This window comes from Camelus dromedarius, chromosome 20 (genome assembly GCF_036321535.1).
Source record: "Camelus dromedarius isolate mCamDro1 chromosome 20, mCamDro1.pat, whole genome shotgun sequence".
In the NCBI taxonomy this organism is placed as follows: Eukaryota; Metazoa; Chordata; class Mammalia; order Artiodactyla; family Camelidae; genus Camelus; species Camelus dromedarius.
Window position 1 is genome coordinate 7,281,052 of NC_087455.1, and position 21,392 is coordinate 7,302,443.

General features: G+C 54.3%; 1 protein-coding gene across 2 annotated transcripts in view; it reads right to left on the reverse strand.

The window, feature by feature from the left end:
• Positions 1–21,392, reverse strand: part of TG (thyroglobulin) — a 203,803-nt gene that overhangs the window by 163,102 nt on the left and 19,309 nt on the right. The window contains exons 11-20 of one of the 2 annotated variants that reach the window (XM_064476825.1): positions 20,263–20,502; positions 16,857–16,994; positions 16,365–16,442; positions 15,720–15,832; positions 13,503–13,605; positions 12,510–12,710; positions 9,553–9,765; positions 8,044–8,198; positions 5,442–5,598; positions 3,786–4,010 (exon numbers count right to left, since the gene is read on the reverse strand). In XM_064476825.1, the coding sequence (XP_064332895.1) occupies positions 3,786–4,010; positions 5,442–5,598; positions 8,044–8,198; positions 9,553–9,765; positions 12,510–12,710; positions 13,503–13,605; positions 15,720–15,832; positions 16,365–16,442; positions 16,857–16,994; positions 20,263–20,502 (1,623 nt within the window). The remainder of the gene's footprint in view (positions 1–3,785; positions 4,011–5,441; positions 5,599–8,043; positions 8,199–9,552; positions 9,766–12,509; positions 12,711–13,502; positions 13,606–15,719; positions 15,833–16,364; positions 16,443–16,856; positions 16,995–20,262; positions 20,503–21,392) is intronic. The other variant, XM_064476826.1, reaches the window with a different exon arrangement.

The following is a 21,392-nucleotide window of genomic DNA, read 5'->3' on the forward strand; positions in this document are numbered from 1 at the left end:
TGAGCACCCTCAACATAGGGGCACACACACATGTCTACACAGGCACTCGCATGCACACAAATACATACACACACACACACACACACACACCACGCCTTGTCTGCTCTTGTCCAAGAAGCAATTCCGACTCACCTTTAAGACTTCACGTCAGCTTCTGCTACCCTTGCAAGCCCTCCCTGACGGTCCTGACTGGGATGCAAAAGGCTTTTCACATGTTTTAGCTGTCTTTTCACCTACCTCTCCTCAACTAGACTGAGTTCCTTGAAAGCAGAGCTATGACTTTTGCTTCCCTGAGTATGTAACCTGCTGTTTACACATAATTATATTTTGAAAGTGTGGATGGATGGATGCATGGATGGATAGAAGGAAAGATGGATGGATGCAATGCATGCATGCATGGATAGATGCATGAATGGAAAGAAAGAAGGGAGAAGGAAGAAAGGAAAGTAGAAAAGAAGGAGGAAGGAACAAGATGTAACATATTACTTCAGTAAAACTCCATAGAGAATTCACTCTATTATAAGAACTTGGAGTGAACGAGTGGAGGTGAGTGTTGTCCAGAGTGGACATGGAAAATCTAGACAATTTCTCTGGGATTCTCCTTAATGAGCCAAGCTGGTATGAAGGCTGCAAGCAGGTAATTCCAAGGTGAAGCCATATGGCTGGACTTGAGGCAAGAGGGTGCACATTACTGACCCCATCAGAGCTGCAAACCAAGCCTCCACCGCCGGCAGCGTGCACCCCCCAGACCAAAGCTGCCGTGCTGCGTGCGTCGTGGGGGGCCGACCTTCCCACCCATCCCCCTGAGTCACTCCCCCACCAGGGGACCATCCAGATTAGCCCCCCAAGATGACACACAGAAACCCTGTCTCATCTCCACAGAACAATGCTCTGCTTGTAGCCCCACAGCTGTGTTCCAGATGTGCTTCTGCAGGAGTAAGCACCAGTGAGAACAGACGCAAGGCAGCCGAGGGTGCAACTTCACCAAGAGCGCCCTTGCTGAGAAGGGAGCTTTGTGATGCAGCAGATGGAACAGAGAATTCGGACCCAGCAGAGCTGAGCTGAAGTTTCACGGGGCCGATTAATGACAAAACCACCTGTTGAAGGTTCACCGGATGCGAAGACGAGTTTTGCATCGATTATATTCTGCTACGCGAGTCACGCCCCCCACCAGGTAGGTATCACTGTCCCTATTTTCCGGATTACAGCTGGTGAAGGCAGGAATGTCCCAAGAACCCACATTCAGGAGGTGCTGGAGCCAGTACTCGCACCCAGGTCCACATGACGTGTTTCTTAACACTCTTAACTGTGTGCTTCTGGCTGCTTCGTCTACACCACGGATTAAAAACACCTCGGTGTCTGGACCAGAGCTGTGCAGAAACTCAATAATGGATGGATAGTAGCTTGCATATTGGAGAAAACCCAGGGCTTTCGGTGCTGCTTTTGTGAGATCCTTTCTGGACCTTTCTAACCGTTTGGGGTGAGGGGGTGGAGCTGAATGGTGTGATGGGCAGTTCTTTGAGAAATAGTAAAAAGCTGCAGCAGCCGGAGAACAGAATGCAGGTGTGGGCAAAGCTAGGACTGGCAGACCAGAGCCCCCAGGCTCACCCCGGGCTCCCCCCCTCTCTGAAGCCCTGTCTCCCTGAGGCCCGGCTCTGATTCCCGGCACCCCCACTGGTTGGCACCCTTCAGACAAGTCTATCTGTGCTCCAGCCCAGAGCCCCCTCCCACCTCCCAGGCGAGCTGGACTGCCGTCCCAGTAGACAGGAAACAGTCATCCAGTAATCAGCCGAGTTCCCTGGAAGGAACGTAGGACCTAGTCCACCTCCTTTATTTTATATGCAGGAAACAGGGCCCTGAGAGGGAAGAGGGCTTGTTTAAAGGCACAGAGCCAGCCCAGGCTCTCTGACTGGTACCTCTCCCATGTCCTGCCACTGATGCTGCTCTTGGCTCAGTGCTCCAGACGGGGAACCTGGTGTCAGGGAGCCTCTGCATGGGGCTCCAGATCCCCTCATCAACACTTCCTGGGGCGACTATAAAAGCAGGCTCCTGGCCTCCACTGCTCCCAATACACACACACGTGTGCACGCACCCACACACGCACGCACGCATGCACACACACATGCACATGCAGTGTCACATCCTACTCTCTCTGAGCCTTTGGCCCTGCAGCCTGGGGTCTTCACAGCAAGTCTGAGGACACAGCAGCAGAGGTTCCAAACACCTCCATGGCTGTGACCCTGTTCCACCCACCCCGGCACCATCTGCACCTGCTCCTGCTTCGTGCTCTCTTTGTTTGGGCAGCTCTGGGGAGGTGGAAGGAACGTGAGCTCCGGTCCCAGAGGACCCATGGTGACTCATCCACAGACAACTGGTTTCATGAACCAGAGTCCCTCCTCTGAGTCAGCCCTGCTCTGGCCACTACGATGCGTGACCTCATATCATCTGAGCCTCAACCTCTCCACCTGTCAAACTGCCACCGAGGGCTGTTGTGGGAGCAAAGTATTCACGAAGGTGCGTCGTAAACTGCAGAATCCTCTCTAAATGTTAGTGAGAAGCAGCTGTGTCTCTGATTTCTATGTTAAGATCCAGCTGCATCTGAAATCCAGTGTGGGGTTTAGAACTTGGCGTGGATTTCATGAAAGGAAAGGCCTTGTAGTTTTTGTGTTGCAACCAATATAAATAGTGGAAAAATAAATAACTAGGAGATGTCTTCTCTCTCTTCAGCTCAATAACAGTGCCTCTGTCTCCTGCCACGTGGGAGGAAGACTCCGCATCAGGAGTACAGAGGACAAAGGCCCTCAAAGATGTCCGCGTCCTAGTCCCTGGGACCTGTAAATACGTGAGGTCACGTGGCAAAGGGATGCTAAGGTTGCAGATGGAATTAAGGTCGCTAATCAACTGACCTTAAAATAGGGAGAGTGGCCTGGATTGTCCAGCTGTGTGTCATCACAAGGGTCCTCAGGAGGGAAAGACAGCGTCCGAGGGCGCTGTGACTGCAGAAGGCTGGCCAGGGAGCTACAGTGTTGCCAGCTTTGAAGATGAAGGAAGGAAGCCACAAGCCAAGAAATGTGGGCAAGATCCAGAAGCCGGAAAAATCAAGGAAACTGGTCCCCTCCCAGGGCCTCTGCTAGGAATGCAGCCCTGCGGACCCCTTGATCTGAGTCCAGTGAGACCCATATGAGAATCCAAGCCCAGAGAACTGCAAAATAACAAATCTGAATTGTTTTGAACCACCAAGTTTGTGGCGATTTGTTAGGGCGGCAACAGGAAGCTCATCCAGCTTCCATTCAAGGAACGGCAGCTGGCGTCTAGTGAAAATGGCTCCAAGGCTGCTCGCGTGTAAAGCCAAGAACCAACCCGTAAACCTCCAGCAGGAATCACTTCCCCTGAGCCGTGGTGCCCTGGGCTGATCGATGGTCATCTGGGGATGGCTGTGAGCAATGTGTCACTGTCACCAGGCTGAGAAACGTCCCAGAGCACACGGGGGGATGTCAGGCTCCTCCACAAAAACTTCTGCCCGAGCCACGGGGTCCAAGCCAGTCAAGGACCAACAGAAGGACAGCTCTAAACCTTCCTTCTGTCCTGTTGCCTCTGCTGACAGCTACTACTTAATGCATAACTATATGCCCACACATAAAGGACAATTGAAAAACTTTGTTGAACAAATAAATGAATGATTGGCCACTCTGCACATCAAAAGAACCTCTCTCAGAGCTCTGGTGGCCTTTCCCGCCACCTCAAGTGGCTCAGTAGCAGCAGTCTAGGGAGAGAGGAGGACCTACCGCACCCCAGTGGGTCCTGACTGGCGTTGCTGGTGGCCGAGACTTGGCGGAATCCTTCCAAGCACCCAAATCGTGTCCTGGGAGAGGTGCCGAAGCGGTCCCCTTGGAGGAAGCGGATGGAGGTGTCTGCTTGGAATGTCTTGGAGTCCACCTGAAGCTGGAACGTTCCACTTTGGACCAGATCTGCAAAGCGCCCAATGAGATCCTCGCCCACTAAGGCCTCCTCTGCAAGACACAGGATGAGGCAGGAGTGTTACCTCACTGGGGCAAGGATCGGGGAGGACCCAGGGGCAGAGCCGCCCAGAGCATCCCCAGAGAAAGGAGACACAGGCTTTACCCAGTGTTTCATTTTGCAGAGGGAGAATCTGAGGCCCAGAGAAGGGGGTTGATTGACATAAAGTCACACAGGAGACAGAAGCATGACCAGGACTCCAACCCAGGTCTCTGGCTCCTGTCATTTCTGTGGCGGCAGTGTGATCCCTATTAGCATAGATGTCATGACTTTAGACACTCACCTAAGGTGCACTCTCCAGATACACGACGGTCTCAACCTTTGCCAAGCCACCCTCTCTGAACCTCAGTTTCCCCATCTGAAATATGGGGCTGGGAATGCTCCTTATGCAGTTGGTGGGGATTACAAGAGAGAATGTGATGGGGGCGGTCAATGGGAAGGCAGAGCCTTCATCCTCGGCATTCAGCCAAATGCTGGGAACCTAGCTGTCCAACTACGAGCATTTCCCAGGAGGAAGGCAGATGAGTGAGCACGGCCGGAGCTGGCATGGACCCCAGCACACGAGGGGCACTCACACCGCAGCGGGCTGCTGCAAAGCCAGCCCGAAGCCGTGCACGCCAGGCATACACATCGCATCATTCTGTAGCTTCAAACATACCCACAGCCTGCAGGCACTTTACAGAGGAAAAGAGAAGGGGGCCCCTAACTCATCATGCTATGGTGGGGGGTTACTCACTGTCACAAGGACTGTAGAATGGCGGAGATGCAGTCTGCCTCCTGGGTAATTAAAACTCAGGCGTTTTCCAGAAGTTCCCCCTCATAGAACAGAGGTCAAGCTCCCACCAGCCCTGACCCTGGGCGTTTGGCCCCTGGATGGTGGGAGAGAAAGTGCAGCTGCTCCCGCCCTCTGGTCAGAAATCCCTGATCATGCGCCAGCCTGGCTCAGAGCAACAAACGAGCACAGCGTCCAGTCTGCTGCCCCTTCTTAGACCTTCCCGCTCTCTCCGCTCATCCATCTCCTCACCGGCTTGTTTTAAACAGCGTAATAACGAGTGTAAATAGTGTAGGTGGTCTGGGAAGTCTCTCACAGGAGGGAGACAGGACATAATTAAAAACCAACAGAGACCCCCTCTCCCCACCCCGCTCTCGCCGCCTTCACACCGTCTCCCTCCTCTGTGCCCAGAAAACCAAGGGAAGAAGCCGAAAATGTTCACAAACGCACAGTCAGGCGACACGATTCAGCACTCTGCTGCTTGTTACGTGCTTTGGAGCCACCAGCTCCTCCCATGGGCCAGGTAGATGCTGCCCTCGCTGGGGTCCCAGAGGAAGGGGATTCGGGCTTAGTGGCTCCATCCGATGGATGGGGACAGAGACTCAGCGAGTCTGCGCCGCTTCTTCAAGCCCAGTAGCGCGGGAAAACATACCAACGTCACGCAGATCTGGGAGAGAGGCGGCCGGGACGTCCTCAAGCCGCAACGTCCATGTGATGTTGGCTCCTAAACGCTCCCGGCTCAGACACTCCACCTGCACCGTGGAGTCGCCGCAGACGGGGACAGACACGGGGGTCCCGGATGTCTTCACCTGCACAGAGACGTTACCTTCAGTTCAAGAACATGGAGCGGGGAGCCGGAGCTGCTGAGCCCACACCAGGCACCAAAAGTGGCTTCTATTGCGGTTGGAGGAGGAGGTCACAGAGCGGACGAGACCGCCCGTTGACCCGGGCACTGGCCTCGGGCAGTCAGAGGCTCCACGCTCCTCCCCCGACTTTGGAAGGTCTGCTCTGACCCCGCCCACCCCTTACCCAGGGTGGGGGCGGTTGTCAAGGATGCAGCCTTCAGAGAGCTGGAAAACAGTGTCCCAGGTTCAGAGAGGCTGAACTACCTGCCCTGGTCACAAAGCTGGCAGAGGGGTGCCAGCGGAGTAAGAGCCAAGCTCTGTGCTTTGAAAGCTCAAACACTCCGAATTCATGGGGCCGTGTTTCATTCTGCCAACTCTGCCCATGTTCTCAGAACACCCACCTCCGCAGGACACACCCCACCCTCCTGGGAAGCACCCACTGGTTCCTCCGTTTTGACCACCCGGCCTGGCTTCTCCTCCCAATTCGAGCACAAACCACCTGTGCCCCCTGAAAGTCTGTGACTCGAGGCCCCCGCAGGGCAGGTTGAGTGGAGGGACCGTGGTGGGGCCTGGTTAGCCTGAGGCCAGTGCCGACAGGAACCGAGGTTCAACACAAGCCTCACCGTGCCCCTTTCAAAGGCAACATCCCAAGAGCTTCTGTAGCAAGCCCCAGCGGGTTTTAGGTTATCAGAAGCCTGGGCATCCAGGGGTGATGAGAGCTCTGGAATTGTGACAGGAAATGTTCTTGGAAGGAAAAGTCAAGGCATTTGTCCAACCCACGATCCAGAGTCCATCTGGGCCCGGCCCTCAGCCTGCAGCACAAGAGACCTTGACCACCTCTGGACAACGCCCTTTCAAGGCAGGCAGTGGTCAGCACCCGCACCCTGGGCTTCAGGAGGCCACTCAACGTGACAGGTCATGCCACAGACTGGCACCAAGCACCTGCTGTATGCCTCGCACCCCTCTCCACCCAGGATGCAGGTGAGTCAGGGGATGTGGGTGTTCAGGTCATTGTCACTGGATAAGAGCTGCTGGGTACCAGACACTGAGCATTCTCAGAAGGCACCATGCACAATTTTTGAACACCCTCTGTTATTCAGGCCCTGTGTGAAGTGCTTCAAACGTATTAGCTAGTTTTGTCTCCAAAACAGACCTGTGGAGTCAGAGTGATCATTATCCCACGGCACAGATTGAATTAGCTTTAGAGAGTCTGAGGACCTGCCGAGGATCAGTATATTACCGATTAAAATCTGTCCTGACCTCCTGAACTAGTGTCCCACTCTGTTTATCTCTGACAGTCCTCAGTGCTGAAAACCATACATACCTGGCCTGTCCTCAAACACTTGTTAAATGCAAGAATGAAGGAAGGAAAGAATGAATGAAAGCATGAACAAATTTGGTGTCATAGAAGAGTCTAGACTTACTCAGTGGCATAAAAATCTTGGGCCACTTACTTACCATCCATGGGCTTTAGTTAATTTGCTTACAAACTGAGGGCTAATGACACCCACTGAACACGGGGCTGTAAGAATCAGAGGTAAGGACTGTAGAATTTCCAGCACAGCACAGCACCAGAAATATAACTAGTGTTCGATAATTGACAGAAAGGCAGATACCTGATCTGTTACTAAAACTGTCACCATCGAGTACATTTCTTTAGATAACAGGGGGCAAGATATGTTTCTCTTTTTTAAAAAAAAAAAATCAATATTCTTTGTATCTGGTTTTGTGAAACTGTGTGTTCCCCAAAATTCTTGATGTGAGCTGCTAAAAATTAGTTTCTCTGATACATCAGCAAACTTTGAGCAGAACAAGCAGTTATTTAAGTGACTTTTAAATATTCCCTCTTTGAGTATTTGGGACTTCAGATCACCAAAGCCCTTGCCTATTGCACAGCTAAATACCCTCGCGGAACTACATCTCTCCAGCTGGCCTGGAACGTTTCCTTCCAGGGCAGGTCTGCAACGCCTCCTCACAGGTCAAGGAACGTCCCCAGCACAGCGAGTCAGCGAGAGCATCCTGGCGTCACATCAGCCAGCCTGGCTCTACCCCTTCCCAGTTGTGTGACTCTGGACAATTATGTGGCGTCTCCAGTAACAAAACAGTAATAATAATAGGGTCCGCGAGAGGACTGCACCAGCTAATCTATGCCAACGGACACACAGTCTAAGTGCTCAGTGCACATCTGGTTTGATATCTTTGTGCAGAAAGAATGCCCAATGATGAGATGGACACCGACTTCACCTTGGCCTCTGTGTAATTAGCCTTGTCTGAAATACCTTCTCAGTTTGCCCATCGGGAAAATAACCGAGGGTTGAACTATTGATTCATTTCAGCTCTGGGCTTCTCTGACCCAGTGACCCTGAGTTCCGCCCAAGCCCCCGCTGGTGGGGAAGGGCAGGCACACACCTGCATCTGACAGAAGCCGCTGGCTGTGAGCTCGTCCAATATGAAGATCTCGAAAGTCGGCAGCAAGCCCGCGTAGTCGGCGCTGCACACCTTGCCCGGCGGGAGCTGGAGCTGGAGCTGCCCTTGCACCTGAACGGTCTGCCACAGCTGGGGCCCTGCAGACGGAGGCGAAAGGGGCTGTGGGATTTTTTTCTTTTCTTTCCTTGGTTTTTCCTCTGCAACAATAACCCCTTCTTCATTTAGCTTGGAGCACACAAGTGCTGCCACCTTGTTTGTCATCCTCTGCGTCTAAATACGTCCCAGTATGACAGCTTGTCTCTGAAATTACTCTGCACCCTCACAGCGACCTCAGTCCTGCGTCAGCCTCTAAACCAGCCTGCTTTACATTTCCGTGGGGTCCTGGACTTGCTTCTTGGAAAATCTCCCGTACTATCGTGTTCACACAGGGCCACTACACATCATGGTTTTGCCAGTTAAGAGTAGACACCATAGCCTGTGTGAAGGGCTTACTCTCAGGCTGTTCAGTGCACAGCCTGCACAGTCATCCACAGCAGCCGTGTACTCCACTTTAGGAGCTCAGGACCTGTGCCTCTTTTCTCTCAAGTCCCTTGCTCTAGATCCAATCATGACCTGCCTGGTCTTGATTTCAGCTCAAGTCACTCTTGTCATCATCAGGCAGGTAGGACCCTTATTTGTCCAAACCACATTTTGAACTTTCTCTGGATAGCACTCTCTATGTCAGAATGTTTTGTGACAAATATTCTCCTTTCCCCCACAACCAACCTCCCAGAGCCTTGTGACGGTCAGTCCTAGGGTCCGGGTCTCTCTCCTGAATGCCCCTCCCATTGCCCTGGGTGGACCTAGCCCTGGTCCTAGCGTCCGCCCCTGCCCTGCCCCTGTGAGCAAGCAAGGCCAGCCTTGACCAAGGCAGGTGCAGTCAGAGCCTGGTGTGGCCTCACAGCCGTGTGTGTGGAAGTGGGTTCAGTGTGAGAGGAGGAGAAAGGAATTCTGCCCATCTTCCAACAGGGCACAGCCCGCAGCGATCAGAACAGATGCCACACCCTGGAGCAGCATCCGAGCCGAACTCTGCCAGGCGTTGGCCCTGGAGCTCCGGGTGGACCTAGGGGAGAGGCCGGTGCGGTGGTGTCACTCTCAGAGGCCGGACCAGCTGCTCTGAGCTTGATGACACCATAACGACCAGTGCGGCCACTGGAGCACCTTCTCCTTGAATTCAGTTCTGTGTGCGAGACATCCCAGGAGAGCCCAAAATGAAGGCAGCCTCATAGGGGGCAGATCTCTCCAGAGAAGCTGCCACTAAAGCCTCACCCTGGGGTCTGGGAAGCCCGTCTGCTCCCTCTAGAAGGGAGTGCCGTGTCGGACCCTCTCTCTGCTCTTGTGGCCACCTGGCTTCTCACAGACACTGCACTCCGGTGGGGGGAAGATGAAGGCCCCGGCCCTGAGCCCTGGGAGGGAGCAGGGCGCCGGGCAGACCTTCCCGAGGCCACTCACGCTGGCAGGCCCAGGGCTGAGGCGGCGGTGACTCCCAGCGTCTGGTCTCCAGGCTGCACACCAGCGGCTCTGGCGGGAAGGCGCTCCGGTGGCCCCGGCGACACAGCAGCCGGCACTGCTGCTCGCTGGCCCCACCGAGGCCCGGGGCTGGCTCGCACAGGACGGCCCCGCCAGCCACAGCCGTCGCGCTGAAGGGCAGCGGGCACCGTGGGCCTAGGAGAGGGAAGGGCAGCTGGGGGCGTCTGCCCAGCCCAGGGGCCAGCCCCGCACCGCGCACCCCGTCTCGCCTGGCCTGGGCCTGGCCCCCTCCCTCTCCGCCCTCCTCTCTCAGTGTCAGCGGACACCTGAGCAGGATGTCTGGCGTGCCTTCACCTCCACCTCAGGCCCTCCCCAGTTTCTTCCCGTCTCTAAATCCAAGCCCCAACTGGTCTCCACCTCCAAGCCAGCAGGCCCCGGATTCAGCATCAGCTGCCACACCTGCTCCTGCTTCAGCTCCTTGAGCCCAAGGCCTGGCACCTCCAGTCACCCAGGTGTCCTGGGCCAGAAACACAGTGGCCAACCTGGCTGGCCCCGCCCCCTCAGCCCTCACACCTCCTCGACTGCTCTTCATTCCCACTGCACTCCATTCAGACGTCCGTCATCCTCCTGAGCTGCTAGCAGAGCTTCCTCATTAGCCCCCTGCACTGGGGCCTCATCCCCTGCCCTTCTGCTCCCACATCCAATCCAGACCCACTGCCGGCAAAGACACTGTGTGGCGGACTGGACACCGGCTCTCGAGGCCCCAGCGTGCCTGCTGACCCAACTTCCTCTCCCTGCTCTCACCTCCTCCAGCCCCGCTTTGCCCTGAACATTCATTCCCCGAACACACGCTGGCCGCACAGCCCATGCCCTTCCCTCTGCCTGCTCATCTGCCTCAAAGATTTTTTTTATCGTCCCCAGGTATCAGCTCAACCCCTATTATTTTCTAACGCCTTCCGTGGCTCCCCCAGGCTGCCTTAGGACTCCTTCCTGCAAGCTCTCCATTCACCTGGCGTAGACCCTGCATTCTGGGCTCCCCACTGGGCTGAGCCCCGAGACTGGGGGAAAGAGGATGTCTTTCCTCTGTTCACTCAGTCCGCGGCCCAGTGCTGACCCAGAACACAAGCTCCATGAGTATGTGTTAAATAAGCAGGTGGATGAGTGAAGTAAAGAACAGACACACTCGGTGTGACAATTTCACACCTGGCTAGAGATTTAGTTAATTATCTGACTCTCGGGCACATCCTTGCAGCCTGTATATGTCTGGCTTTAAAATCTGCAACCTGCATGTGATCCAAGGGTATTTGGGGGCCTCAAAGATAGAGAATGACCCCTTTTAATCTCCAGGGTGCAACCTGGGCTTCTTTCTAATAAGGACGATGGCCTCTGGCAAAGCTTGCAGATGAGATTTGCAGTGGTCTTACTGAAATGACCTTGACCAAGAGCTATGTCTGTGCGGGGGAGTGGAGAGAGTCAGCCTGTGGGCTGTGGGGCCAGCCTGCTGGGCTCTGAATCCCGGCTCAATCATTTACCAGTTGAGCCCCTAGAGCAAGTGATTTAACGTCTCTGTGCTTCAATTTCCTCACTCATAATGGTGAGGATGGCAGTAGGGCCTGCCTCCTAGGGACGCTGTGAATCAGAAGGAATTAAGGCATGTAAAGAAGAGCTCAGAGGAGTGACTGACCCTAAACGGTCATTAATGTCAGTCATCATCACCGTTATTATTATTAACAACAACAACAAGAGTAATGCATTATTTCCTGGTTGGAAATTTTAGGGTGTGAACTAACCCTTTCCAAACAACAGAAGAGCACTCGATGCACTGTTAGGGTAAACTTCCGGGAGAAATAACAGCTGACGTTTACCGTGTATTTTAAAGTATGTGAAACTCTATCATGGTTAATATGTAACTGAACCTCACTCAAAACAACCCTGTGAAGGAGGCAGCCCTGATTTTATCATCCCTTTTTATAGACAAAGAAACTGAGGTTTGAGGACTTGGGGGGGCAGAGCCAGGACGTGAGTGCAGGTTCTTTGACTCTAACCACGACCCCAGCAGGGAAAGGCCACACTCCCCGTTGGTCTGGTCCTGTTCAGAGATGGGAGGGTGCCCCTCTTCCAGGCTCCCCAGCCTCCAGTATATCTTCTGCAGAACCCTCAACACTTGGTGTTACAATGGCTCACGGACGTCTCCCGGGCCTGGCCCTGTTTCTGACTTAGACAGCCATCTTGGGGCCACACAGAAAGCCCGCCAGGCTGGGGGAGGACTCCACCCCTCTGTGCTGAGCCCGTGATCCTTCCCAGCCCCTAGTGTCTCTGACCCTCTGTGTCCCACCGCTAGGATGGCCACAGAGATCCCTGGCCACTTGTGACCACCAAGGTGGACCAAGTACAGGAGGGGAGGTGCTGGGCACCTGGGGAGCCGGAGCGCAGCTGGACTGTCAGCTCTCATGCGGGAGCCCCGGGCCCGAGGGCCCACGAAGGCCTTCCAACAGCAGCAGCCAGGCCCCCATTTGCAGCCGAGGCCACCGAGGCTGACAAGGCCAGGCTCCTACTCCTGCCTTGAGACAAGGGTGCTTCTCTTACCAGTGTCTCTCCCTGACCAGAACACCTGCCTTCTCGCTGCCTTCCTCCCAGTTCCCTGGAAATGCAGACTCCCTCGCTATGGTTGACTCATCTGCCCTCCGCAGTCGGGGAGGAAGGGGAAAAGGAAGAAGTAGGGAAACCGAAGTTAACTGGACACCCACAGAGAGGAGCACGGGGGGGTTTCGACGTCATGAGAGCCAACTGCCACCACCTCCCTCACACGCTTCCCTCGCCTCCCCTCCTGCCCCCGCCGTCCTGGCACCTGTGGAGCACCCCCTGCCCAGCCTGGGCCGAGGAAGAGATAAACACCACGCCCACCACCCAGGGAGCCCCTCCAGGGCGTCTCCACTCACTCTCACACGCCGGCTGGCTCCCGGCCACGCGGGTCCCGGGGACCTCCTCTCCGCTGCCCAGGACACACCAGCAGCTGCCCTGGCCTGGGTCACACTGCACGGGTGAGAAGCCTCCATCTTCTGCCCTACAGGCCGGGGTGTAGCCTGGGCCGGCTCTCCTGGAGGGGACTCCACTCTGGAGCACTTCACAGAGGCTCGGGCCTTGAAGCAAAGACAAGCCAGATGTGCTTGTGGCCCACAAGCTGCCCAGCCCTTGTCGCCACCCGCCACCCACTGTCACCTGCCTGCAGGGCCCCCAGGATCTGGGGCTGCCTCCCCACTGGGGTGTTGAGCTAGAACAGGGCAAAGCCTGGGCCTCACCCCCACCCTCTCCATGCACACACACACACACACACACGCACACACTGCCTGCCCTCGGGTCAGCAAGTAAGTGAGCAGCTATAGCTCATAAGGGATCCTGGAGTTGACATGAAGAAACAGGAGGAGCCACAGAAGGTACAGAAAAGACAGACAGGGCCCCATGCGCCACAGCAAGGAGCCCGGGCCTGGCGCTGGGAACCACGGGGAGTGTTCCTGGTTTTCAGGCAACAGAGGGACATCAGCACTTTCGCCCTTTAGGGACGTCATCTTGATTTCACGGTGGAAACCAAGTTGCAGGGCCAGGCTGGAGGCCAAGGGACCAAGCAGGGGCCTGTTGTGGCACCAGTGTCGTATCGCTGGTCCCCCACAAAGGCACCTGTGCCCCCTTTAACAGGGACCAGCACTGGTTTGAGCCTCTTGCTTACAAAGCACAGCGCCCCTCCCTGCCGTGTGTGTTTCTACCGAGAACCCACGTTGGTGGAGGAATAGTGTCGCTATTTCATAGATGAGAAAACTAAGGCACAGTGAGGTCAGAGGCGTCCACAGCTCTGGAAGAGACAGAGCTGAGCCGTGAAGCCAGCTCTTGGGACTCCACGCCCAGCGCTCGTGGGAGGGGTAGGAGGTGATACTCACACTGGGCACTGCTGTTCGTGCCAGGCGGCATGCTCTGTCCCGAGACCGGGTCCACACACCAGACGCCGCCCTGCGACGCCTGCAGCCTGGCAAACTCTCCTGTCTGAGACAAAGCCGAGGTCATGTCACCCAGGGAAGATGCTTTTGTGGCTGGTAGGTCAGTAACCAGATGCCAAGAATATTCCTTCCTTGTGTAACTGAAAAATCATGCTCTACACTGGAATTTGACACAACATTGTAAAATGACTGTAACTCGATTAAAAAATGGTAACAACAACAACAAAGAATATTCTTTCCAGAACTTCTGGGGATGGCTTCTCTAAATGGAGGGGCTGGTGTGGGGAGGTGGAGTCCTGTTCCAGACCCTCTACAGACACTGTTTGAATTGACGGTTATAACAACCCCATGAGATAAGAACCACAGTTATCCCATTTTAGGGTGGGAGAAACTGAGGCTCGCTCAGAGAGGGAAAGCGACAGAGCAACACCCCGTAGGTGGGGAACGGCAGACCCTGGCTGGGCTACACCCGTCCAGACCCAAAGCCCAGCCAGTCTCTCAAAACAAGCCCCCCAGCTCCAGCAATGACCTTCCACAAGCACCCGCCGGAGAAAGGGAGTCTGTGACACCTGCAACAGGGAATGAAGAAAACAGGACACGGCAGGAGCCCAGGCCCCACGTCTGGCCAGGGTCCGTCTCACCCTGGCCCGTCCCAGGGCCGCCGCCAGACACCGGGCCAGCCCTCAACCCTCTGGGCCTCGTCCCCCGTCTTGGAAAAGGAGGCGAGACTAGATGGATCCTTGAGCACCGCTCTCGGCTCTCCCAAGCATAGAAAATGTCACCTTCCTACGTCTGTAACAGAAAAGCATGCGGACGAGCGGGTGTCCTGCAGAGAAGCAGCTCCTCCAAGCACCCTGACCATCACTGAGGGTTTTCTTGAGCTTCTGTTGGCCGTTTGTGCATCTTATACTCTGCCGTGCCTTGTTCACAGACAAGAAATGACTATCACAACACCACCTGCCATTTACAGAGAACACAGCCAGGAAGCCCACCCTGAGCGAGTCACCCCCCACTACCCGGGGTCAGTCAGTCCCTGGAAGGGAGGAAGTCTATTGTTCCCATTCCGAGAGGCCCAGAGGAATCAGGTGACGTGCCCCTGGTTGCACGGCTTTAAGCTACGCAGGTAAGATTCAACCCCAGCCACGATTTGAGAAAATATGGGAGAAAGACTTGAAGTTGAGAACATTCTAGCCACTAACACGGCTTTTCTTGGGGAATTGGGTCAAAGGCACAGCCATCCAGTGTGGCCAGTGGAAGTCTTGGTCCTGTTTCCTGGCATCTGGGTCCTCCAGGAGCCAGGCTGGGAAACCACATAATCAGAGGTTCTGAATCACTTTTCCCTCCTTCGGAGCCATGGTTTCTACCTGCTCTTCTCCACAGGTGAACATCACCCCTCAGGAAGATGGCACAGACTTTCAGTCTGGTGGTAGGGGTTGTCAGCCAAAATGAATGACTAATCCATTCAAAATAGGCTAATTTCTCTACAAAACTCAGTAGTAATTGGGGGTCCATGTTCACAGCAACAAACGATAATAATAATAAGGAACAGTAATCAGAAAACTTGTGCTCAGTAATCTGCAGCTCCACTAACCTCTACGTTGCTGACTTCATCTGCCTTTCCTAGAGGCCCAGGGAGCCCAGCAGAGCAGAAGGCAGCATTTATATCATCCCTGCTTTAGGGAGAGGGGATTGGGGCACACAAATTTCCACCACTTGGCACATAAGCGGTTGATTCCAGCAAGAATCCTTCCTCCAAGAGCTTTCACATCAGTCACTGCACTAAATTACTACAACCACCCAGGGAGCGGGGGAGGGAAATATTATGATTGATGTTGAGAAACCAAGATATGATGTCCAGGTGACTTCAGGAATAATATCTGTGTAGATTATTTTTCAAAGCATTTTCATGAAAGATATTTCCTTGGGGCCTCAAAGCAAAATAATGCTAGCACTAGGGAAGATAAAATGTGGCCTGATCTTAGGATAATACAAAGCACAGAGAAGGTAAGTACATTGCCCAAGGTCACACAGCCAGGGTCAGCCAGGGCTAAGACAAAAACCCAGGCCTAGAACTCCCTGTGAGCTTTCAAATAAAACAGATCATCAGCCAGGAGGTTCTGGCTTTCCTCCTTGAAACTTCCTAAGCTTTCAGAGCCTTACCTCTAAGCAGGCTGGGATGAACAGGTCTTCTGGAGATGGTTTTACTTGGGAGCCAGCCTGTTTCCAACTGGAAAGCAGCCCACTGGCTCGAGATTTCTCACAGGTGGTAGGGCCTGTCAGGGAGGAAGAGGAGCTCTTAACAGACTGGCTGTGGGCACCCAGGGAGGGCGGGGAGCCCAGGTTGGCCCCAAGTGTCAGAGGCATCCATCTGGAGGATGGAGGTGCCCTGCACAGAGAGCTGGAACCTCAGCAAAGAAGCAGGGTGAGATTCAGAGACAAAGACCCACGTGGGACATGTCATTTCTGAAATATAAAATGAGCGCTTGGCTACATGGTTCCAGACTCAGGAGAGAGGCTGGACCATAGGACAGGTATGAGAAGGCTGTTGAAACCACAGAAGTGGATGAACTGTCCAGGGAGCAGGTGCATAGCAGGGACCCGGGGCTCCTTCCCCACCCCAAGCTTCTTCTCTCCACCTGGGAAGGTCCAAGGTCAGGGAAAGTCGTCCAGGCCTGGGGACTTGGGGACATGATCTGGCTGCACTTGGGGGCTGGTCTGAGGGGCTGGTCCCAAGGGCCTCCCCAGAGCCTCCCCAGAGCCTCCCCAGGCCGGGTCGGGTGAGAGGGCCTCGCAGGCTTCACTCACATTGAGGGGCCTGGGGGGAACGGGCAGTCAGCGAGCCAGGCACGTACTCTCCCTTCCCGTCCACACACCAGCAGTGCCCTGGAAAAGAGCCGTGGCCACAAGTTCCAGAAGCGCGCCCAGGGGCTTACCCCAAGTGTCCTGCAAACAACTTTCCCTCTTTACATTTATGGCATTGTTAGCAAGGTCCCTTGTCCACCCCATCCCTGTGTGTCTGCCCTCCCCAACACTGTCCTTACTGTCCACAATCATAGCTCTTAGCGTCCAGATCCCCCTCAGCAACCACCCTCTTAACCTTCAGGCTGGGAGAAGGTCACTGCTCCCATTGTACAGATGGGACAACCAAAGGCCAGAGAAACTACTAAGGGAACTGCCACCAGCTGCCTGAGAGGGGCCTAGAATCCAGCTCCCTTGCCCCCCTGGTGCCAGGCTCTTTCCTCTAAATGAAAAGGAGGGGTGTCACTCGGCCTCCCCGGGGCTCCCGTCCTCCCTTACCAGTCCAGGCGTGGCACTGCACCGGCTCCCAACTTCCGAACTCATCACACTGGGGCACATAGGGCCCGTTCGGCAGAAGGGCGGATGCTCGTGGGGAGTCACCCAGGGGAAAGCGGCGTCTCTGGTAGAAGTCCAAGGCTGGAGTCGGGAGACAGGAGCAGGGATGTGAGCGCCTGACTGGCAAAGCCCACCAACATAGACGTCCTTTCTATTTAAAACAAACGTTTCCACCCAAAATAGGACAGAGATTCCTTGAACAGTGGGTAGGCCCTCACCAGATTGTCCTTTAAAAATAAAAATGTAGGCTGAAGTTTGAAGGAATCATTGTTCCTCCTTTAGAAACTTCCATCTAGACTTGGTTAGGAAAACTAAAGTGTCTTCAGGAACCTGGGACACCAGGGATAGTTGACAACATTTATTGTATATTTACTATGTGCCAGGCCTGACCTAAACACAGGTTCTAATTAACTGAATCTTCACAACAACCCTCTAAGAGAGATAATATGATCCCACTGAATGGATGAGAAAATTCAGGCAGCAGCGGATTAAGCCGCTTGCTCCCAGCTCAGAAGTGGAGGGACCGGTCAGTGGAGACCACTCCCTTGCCTTCCGTGCCCACCTCTTACAGCTTCGTTCTTTACCCCTTCGAAGCTTTGCTCGTCATGGAATCCCATCTGATCTGAATTTTCACCCTCAGCTGAGGAAACAGATGCAGGTGGCCACCTTGCTGGTCAGACTGCTCCCCATCCTCAGCTCTCGCGTCCCCCTGCCCTGCCCGCCTTTTCCTCACAGCCGTCTCCACGCTGACATACTAGATTTTGTACTTATGTTTTTAGGTTTGTGTCTTCCATCTAGCACTTAAGTCCTTTGGTGCAGGGACGTGTGTTCTTTTGTACCTAGAGTAGCGCCTGCCTCCTAGTAGGCTCTCAGGACATATTTATTGAGTGGAAGGAACAAAAGAAGAAGAAATGCATGCAGAAGGCGGGGAGAGGGTTGCGGCCAGTCGGGCTGGACCCCGCTCGCCCTCCCCAGTCTGACTTGCCCCCTGCGCCATCCTCTAGGTGGCCATGGACTCTTGAAGGCTTTTCTCCAGGTCTTCCTCCAACCTCCTCTCCAGGCTGGCCAGTGGTTGGAGGGTTGTGGTGGGGGTACAGCCTAAGCGTCCCCCCAGGGGTCCCCGGGGGAGAACGGCTGCATCTGGGGCAGCCCGGTTGCACTAGGAGCGGGTCTCCCAACTCGCCCCCTTCCAGAGTCGGGCTTCATGGGTCCCAGAGGCGAGAGGACAGGACACCAACCCGCAGTCAGAAGCCCTGTGAGGAGACTTGGACCCCTGCAGAGTGGCCTGTGCAGTGGACAGGGCTCAGGAGTCTGAACCCTGGTCTGAGGGCTTCTTAGCTGTGTGACCAGGATCACGGTACCCAGCCTCTCTGAGCCTGTTTCCCCATCTATGAAATGGGCCTACTACTTACCTGATAGGGTACGTGTGATATTTACATCAAAAGCTCTGAAGCCCCAAGCTCCCCCCAGGCACGGCCCTTCCTCCTGCGCCCCTCCCTCACCCCCGCTAGGCCCTGGGACACTGCTGCCGTGTTCTGATGGACAAAAACGATTTGAGACCCTCAGTCTCTTTTTGTGCTGGGTCTTTGATCCCTGGGCCTTCCAGGACCTGGAAGTCTGCCCACGAAGAGCTGCCTCTCCCCTGTCACAGTGGAGACACCTCTTCTCGTCTAGAGGGATTCCAAGAAAAATGAGCAACCCTGGTCCTTCTCCATAGACACTTCCTTTTTTTTCCCAGTGGCCTCAGACATGCAAATCCAAGCCTGTGGCCAGATGGAGGGGAACCTCCTCAGCCTGGCTTCTGAGGAAAATGTCATCACAACTCAAGGGAATCAGCCCCTCCCCCTCTCTTTGGCTACATCATACCCTGCCCACGTGCAACATTGAAAACAACTGGTTTCTTGCCAAAAGCAGACTCTCCAAGTCCCCGAGGAATAGAGAAAAGAGGTGCCTGGGTGAGAGGGAAGGGAAGGAGAGAGAAGAGAGAGAAAGGGGAGGAAAGAAGCCAGAAGGATGTTTAAGCTACATTTCCTGGGCTCCCACCATCTGTTGGGCACTATGCCAGCCCCAGGATAGAAAGATGAATAAGACGGGGTGCTTTGTCCTCCCGAAGAGACAGCCAGCAAGTGGGAGAGGCCGGAAACAAGGGTGGCGCTGGGGGATTCGCTTACTTGGGGTTAGGAGAGCAAAGACAAGCGAACCTGAACCCCAAGGCGGCGCAGACACACCAGGACCGTGAACGCAGGGAGGCTCCGGCCCGTGGGAGTGGGTGCTCTGTCTTGGTACAGACGTTGTCGGGGAGCACTGCTTGGCTGTTTTGTGACTCAAGCCCAGAGAAGCCCAGACAGAATTAGCTGAGATTGTTTGACACAGGGTGGGGAGCTCGGGTACGCTCAGAGAGAGATGAATCGCCTGTCCCTGCCGGGTCGGTGTGGGGTCAGTGAGAGGACTGGGAGGGGCAGGGGGCCCTGCTGCTGGTGGTGGAGGAAGAGCGGGGGCTCGGGGGTGAGACGGATCTAGGCTCGGAGCCCAGCCGCACCAGGGAGCAGTGGCGCGGGGGACAGAGGCTTGCGCGCCAAACACCAGCATCACATCCAGCCTCTGCTAGTTATTACCTGGGTGAACCTGGGCGGGTGACTGAACTTAGTTTCCACGTTTGAAAAGAATCACAGGTGGTGATTTAGCCTTGTTCTCATGGAACAGTTGGAGGATCAAATGCAGAGATCTGGTAATCTACTTAGCGCAGTAGATCCCTGGCCAGGGGTACATTTCAAGTAATGTTGGGTTGTTCCTAGGCCAGAGCAGCGTCAGGGCTCAGAGGACATTTCTCTGTCATTTGCAGGTAACAAGGCATGCTTTTGGGGTTGCCATCAGGATTCAATGTGAGCACGGGAGGAAGGTGCTTAAGGGTTCCTTTCCTTTCCCCTGTGGGGGGAGTCCTTGAATCCTTGGAAATGGAGAACAGCTTCAGAACTGGCTATGGGGGCGTATGAACATTTGGGGCTCACACATTTTAACATTTTAACAAGAGCCCCTCACACTTTAACGAGAACACTTGGCTTCGCGGTGGGCTGCAGGCACCATCTGCAATACAAAGTGTAGAGCCCTGCCCACCCGCCCCCCGCCACCAACAGCGGCTCTGCTGAAGGATGTGGGAGCATCTTGAGAAGTGGGCAGCATTTCAGCTTTGGATGGGATCACAAAAATGATTTTGATTTTGCCTTTTCTTTCCCAGGAACCCACAGGCCCGGGGAAACGAAAGTCCTAAAGATGACCAAAGAGGAACTGATTCAAGCTCTTGCTTCCCCCAAAGAGATGGAACAAGAAACCGGAAATGTGTGGCACTCACTAGACTGAGCTGCCAATCGAATGGCATAATCGCTCCCACTCAGAAACTTCTCCAAGAGTGTCTCCCGGGATGGGGGCAGCGGAGGAAGGGCGAGCTCCTCCTTGGTCAGCCTGATCCCTTTGGCAGCGAGGAAACTCTCTCCCAGAGGGAACTGAGAACTGCTGGAATCCAGGACAATCTCTTCTGTTTCCTTAATGAACTGCAGGACACGGAGCTTCACTTCCTCACAAAAGCCAGGACCTGGGGGAGTAAAGACATCACAGGTGGGTTCACCCACCACGAGTGGCTCCTAGCTCCCTGTGACCCCCTTTGAAGTATGCACGTGCGTGCACACACACACACACACACGCGTGCAGACACACACACAATTTCTGCCTCAGCTGTTTCCTTCTCCCTAGCTCTTTCTGCAACCTGGAATGTTCTTTCTATTTTATCTCCACCATTGCTTTCACTCAACATTTATGTAGTCCTGACTGTGTGAGAAGATTAGTAGTAGCCAGTGCGTATTCCACACCAGGCGCTGTACTATAACAATCTAATTTCATTTATGCAACAGCCCAGTATGATAGTATTCTTATCCGTGCCTTACAGATAACCAGCTGAGTCATGGAGAAGGCGTGCAACTTAAACCAGCCCCTAGCAGGCACGAGCTGCTTCAGAGCTCCAGTCAATCCGCGTGACTTTAGGACCAGCCGTCCTGACCCACAGCCTCACGTGGAAGGAAGGACTTGTAGGGCATTATGCTCAGCGAAGTAAGTCAGACAGAGAAAGACAGATACTATAGGACATCACCTACATGTGGAATCCAAAAAACACAACACACTAGGGAATATAACAAAAAAAATAAGAAGCAGACTCATTGATATAGAGAACAAACTAGTGGTTGCCAGTAGTGAGGGGAGGGTGATATAGGAGTTCGGGGTGGGGTACAAACCAGAGGGTGTAAGACAGGCTACAGGGATGTGCTGTACAACACAGGGAACAGAGCCAATGTTTTGTCGTAACTGTAGTAACCTTTATAAATTGTAAAACATTTTTTAAAAGAAAAAAATTAAAATAAAAAAAAATCTGATTAATTTTCACAGTATCCAGAAAGGTCTGGACAACATTGAACATGGCAAAGAATGAAC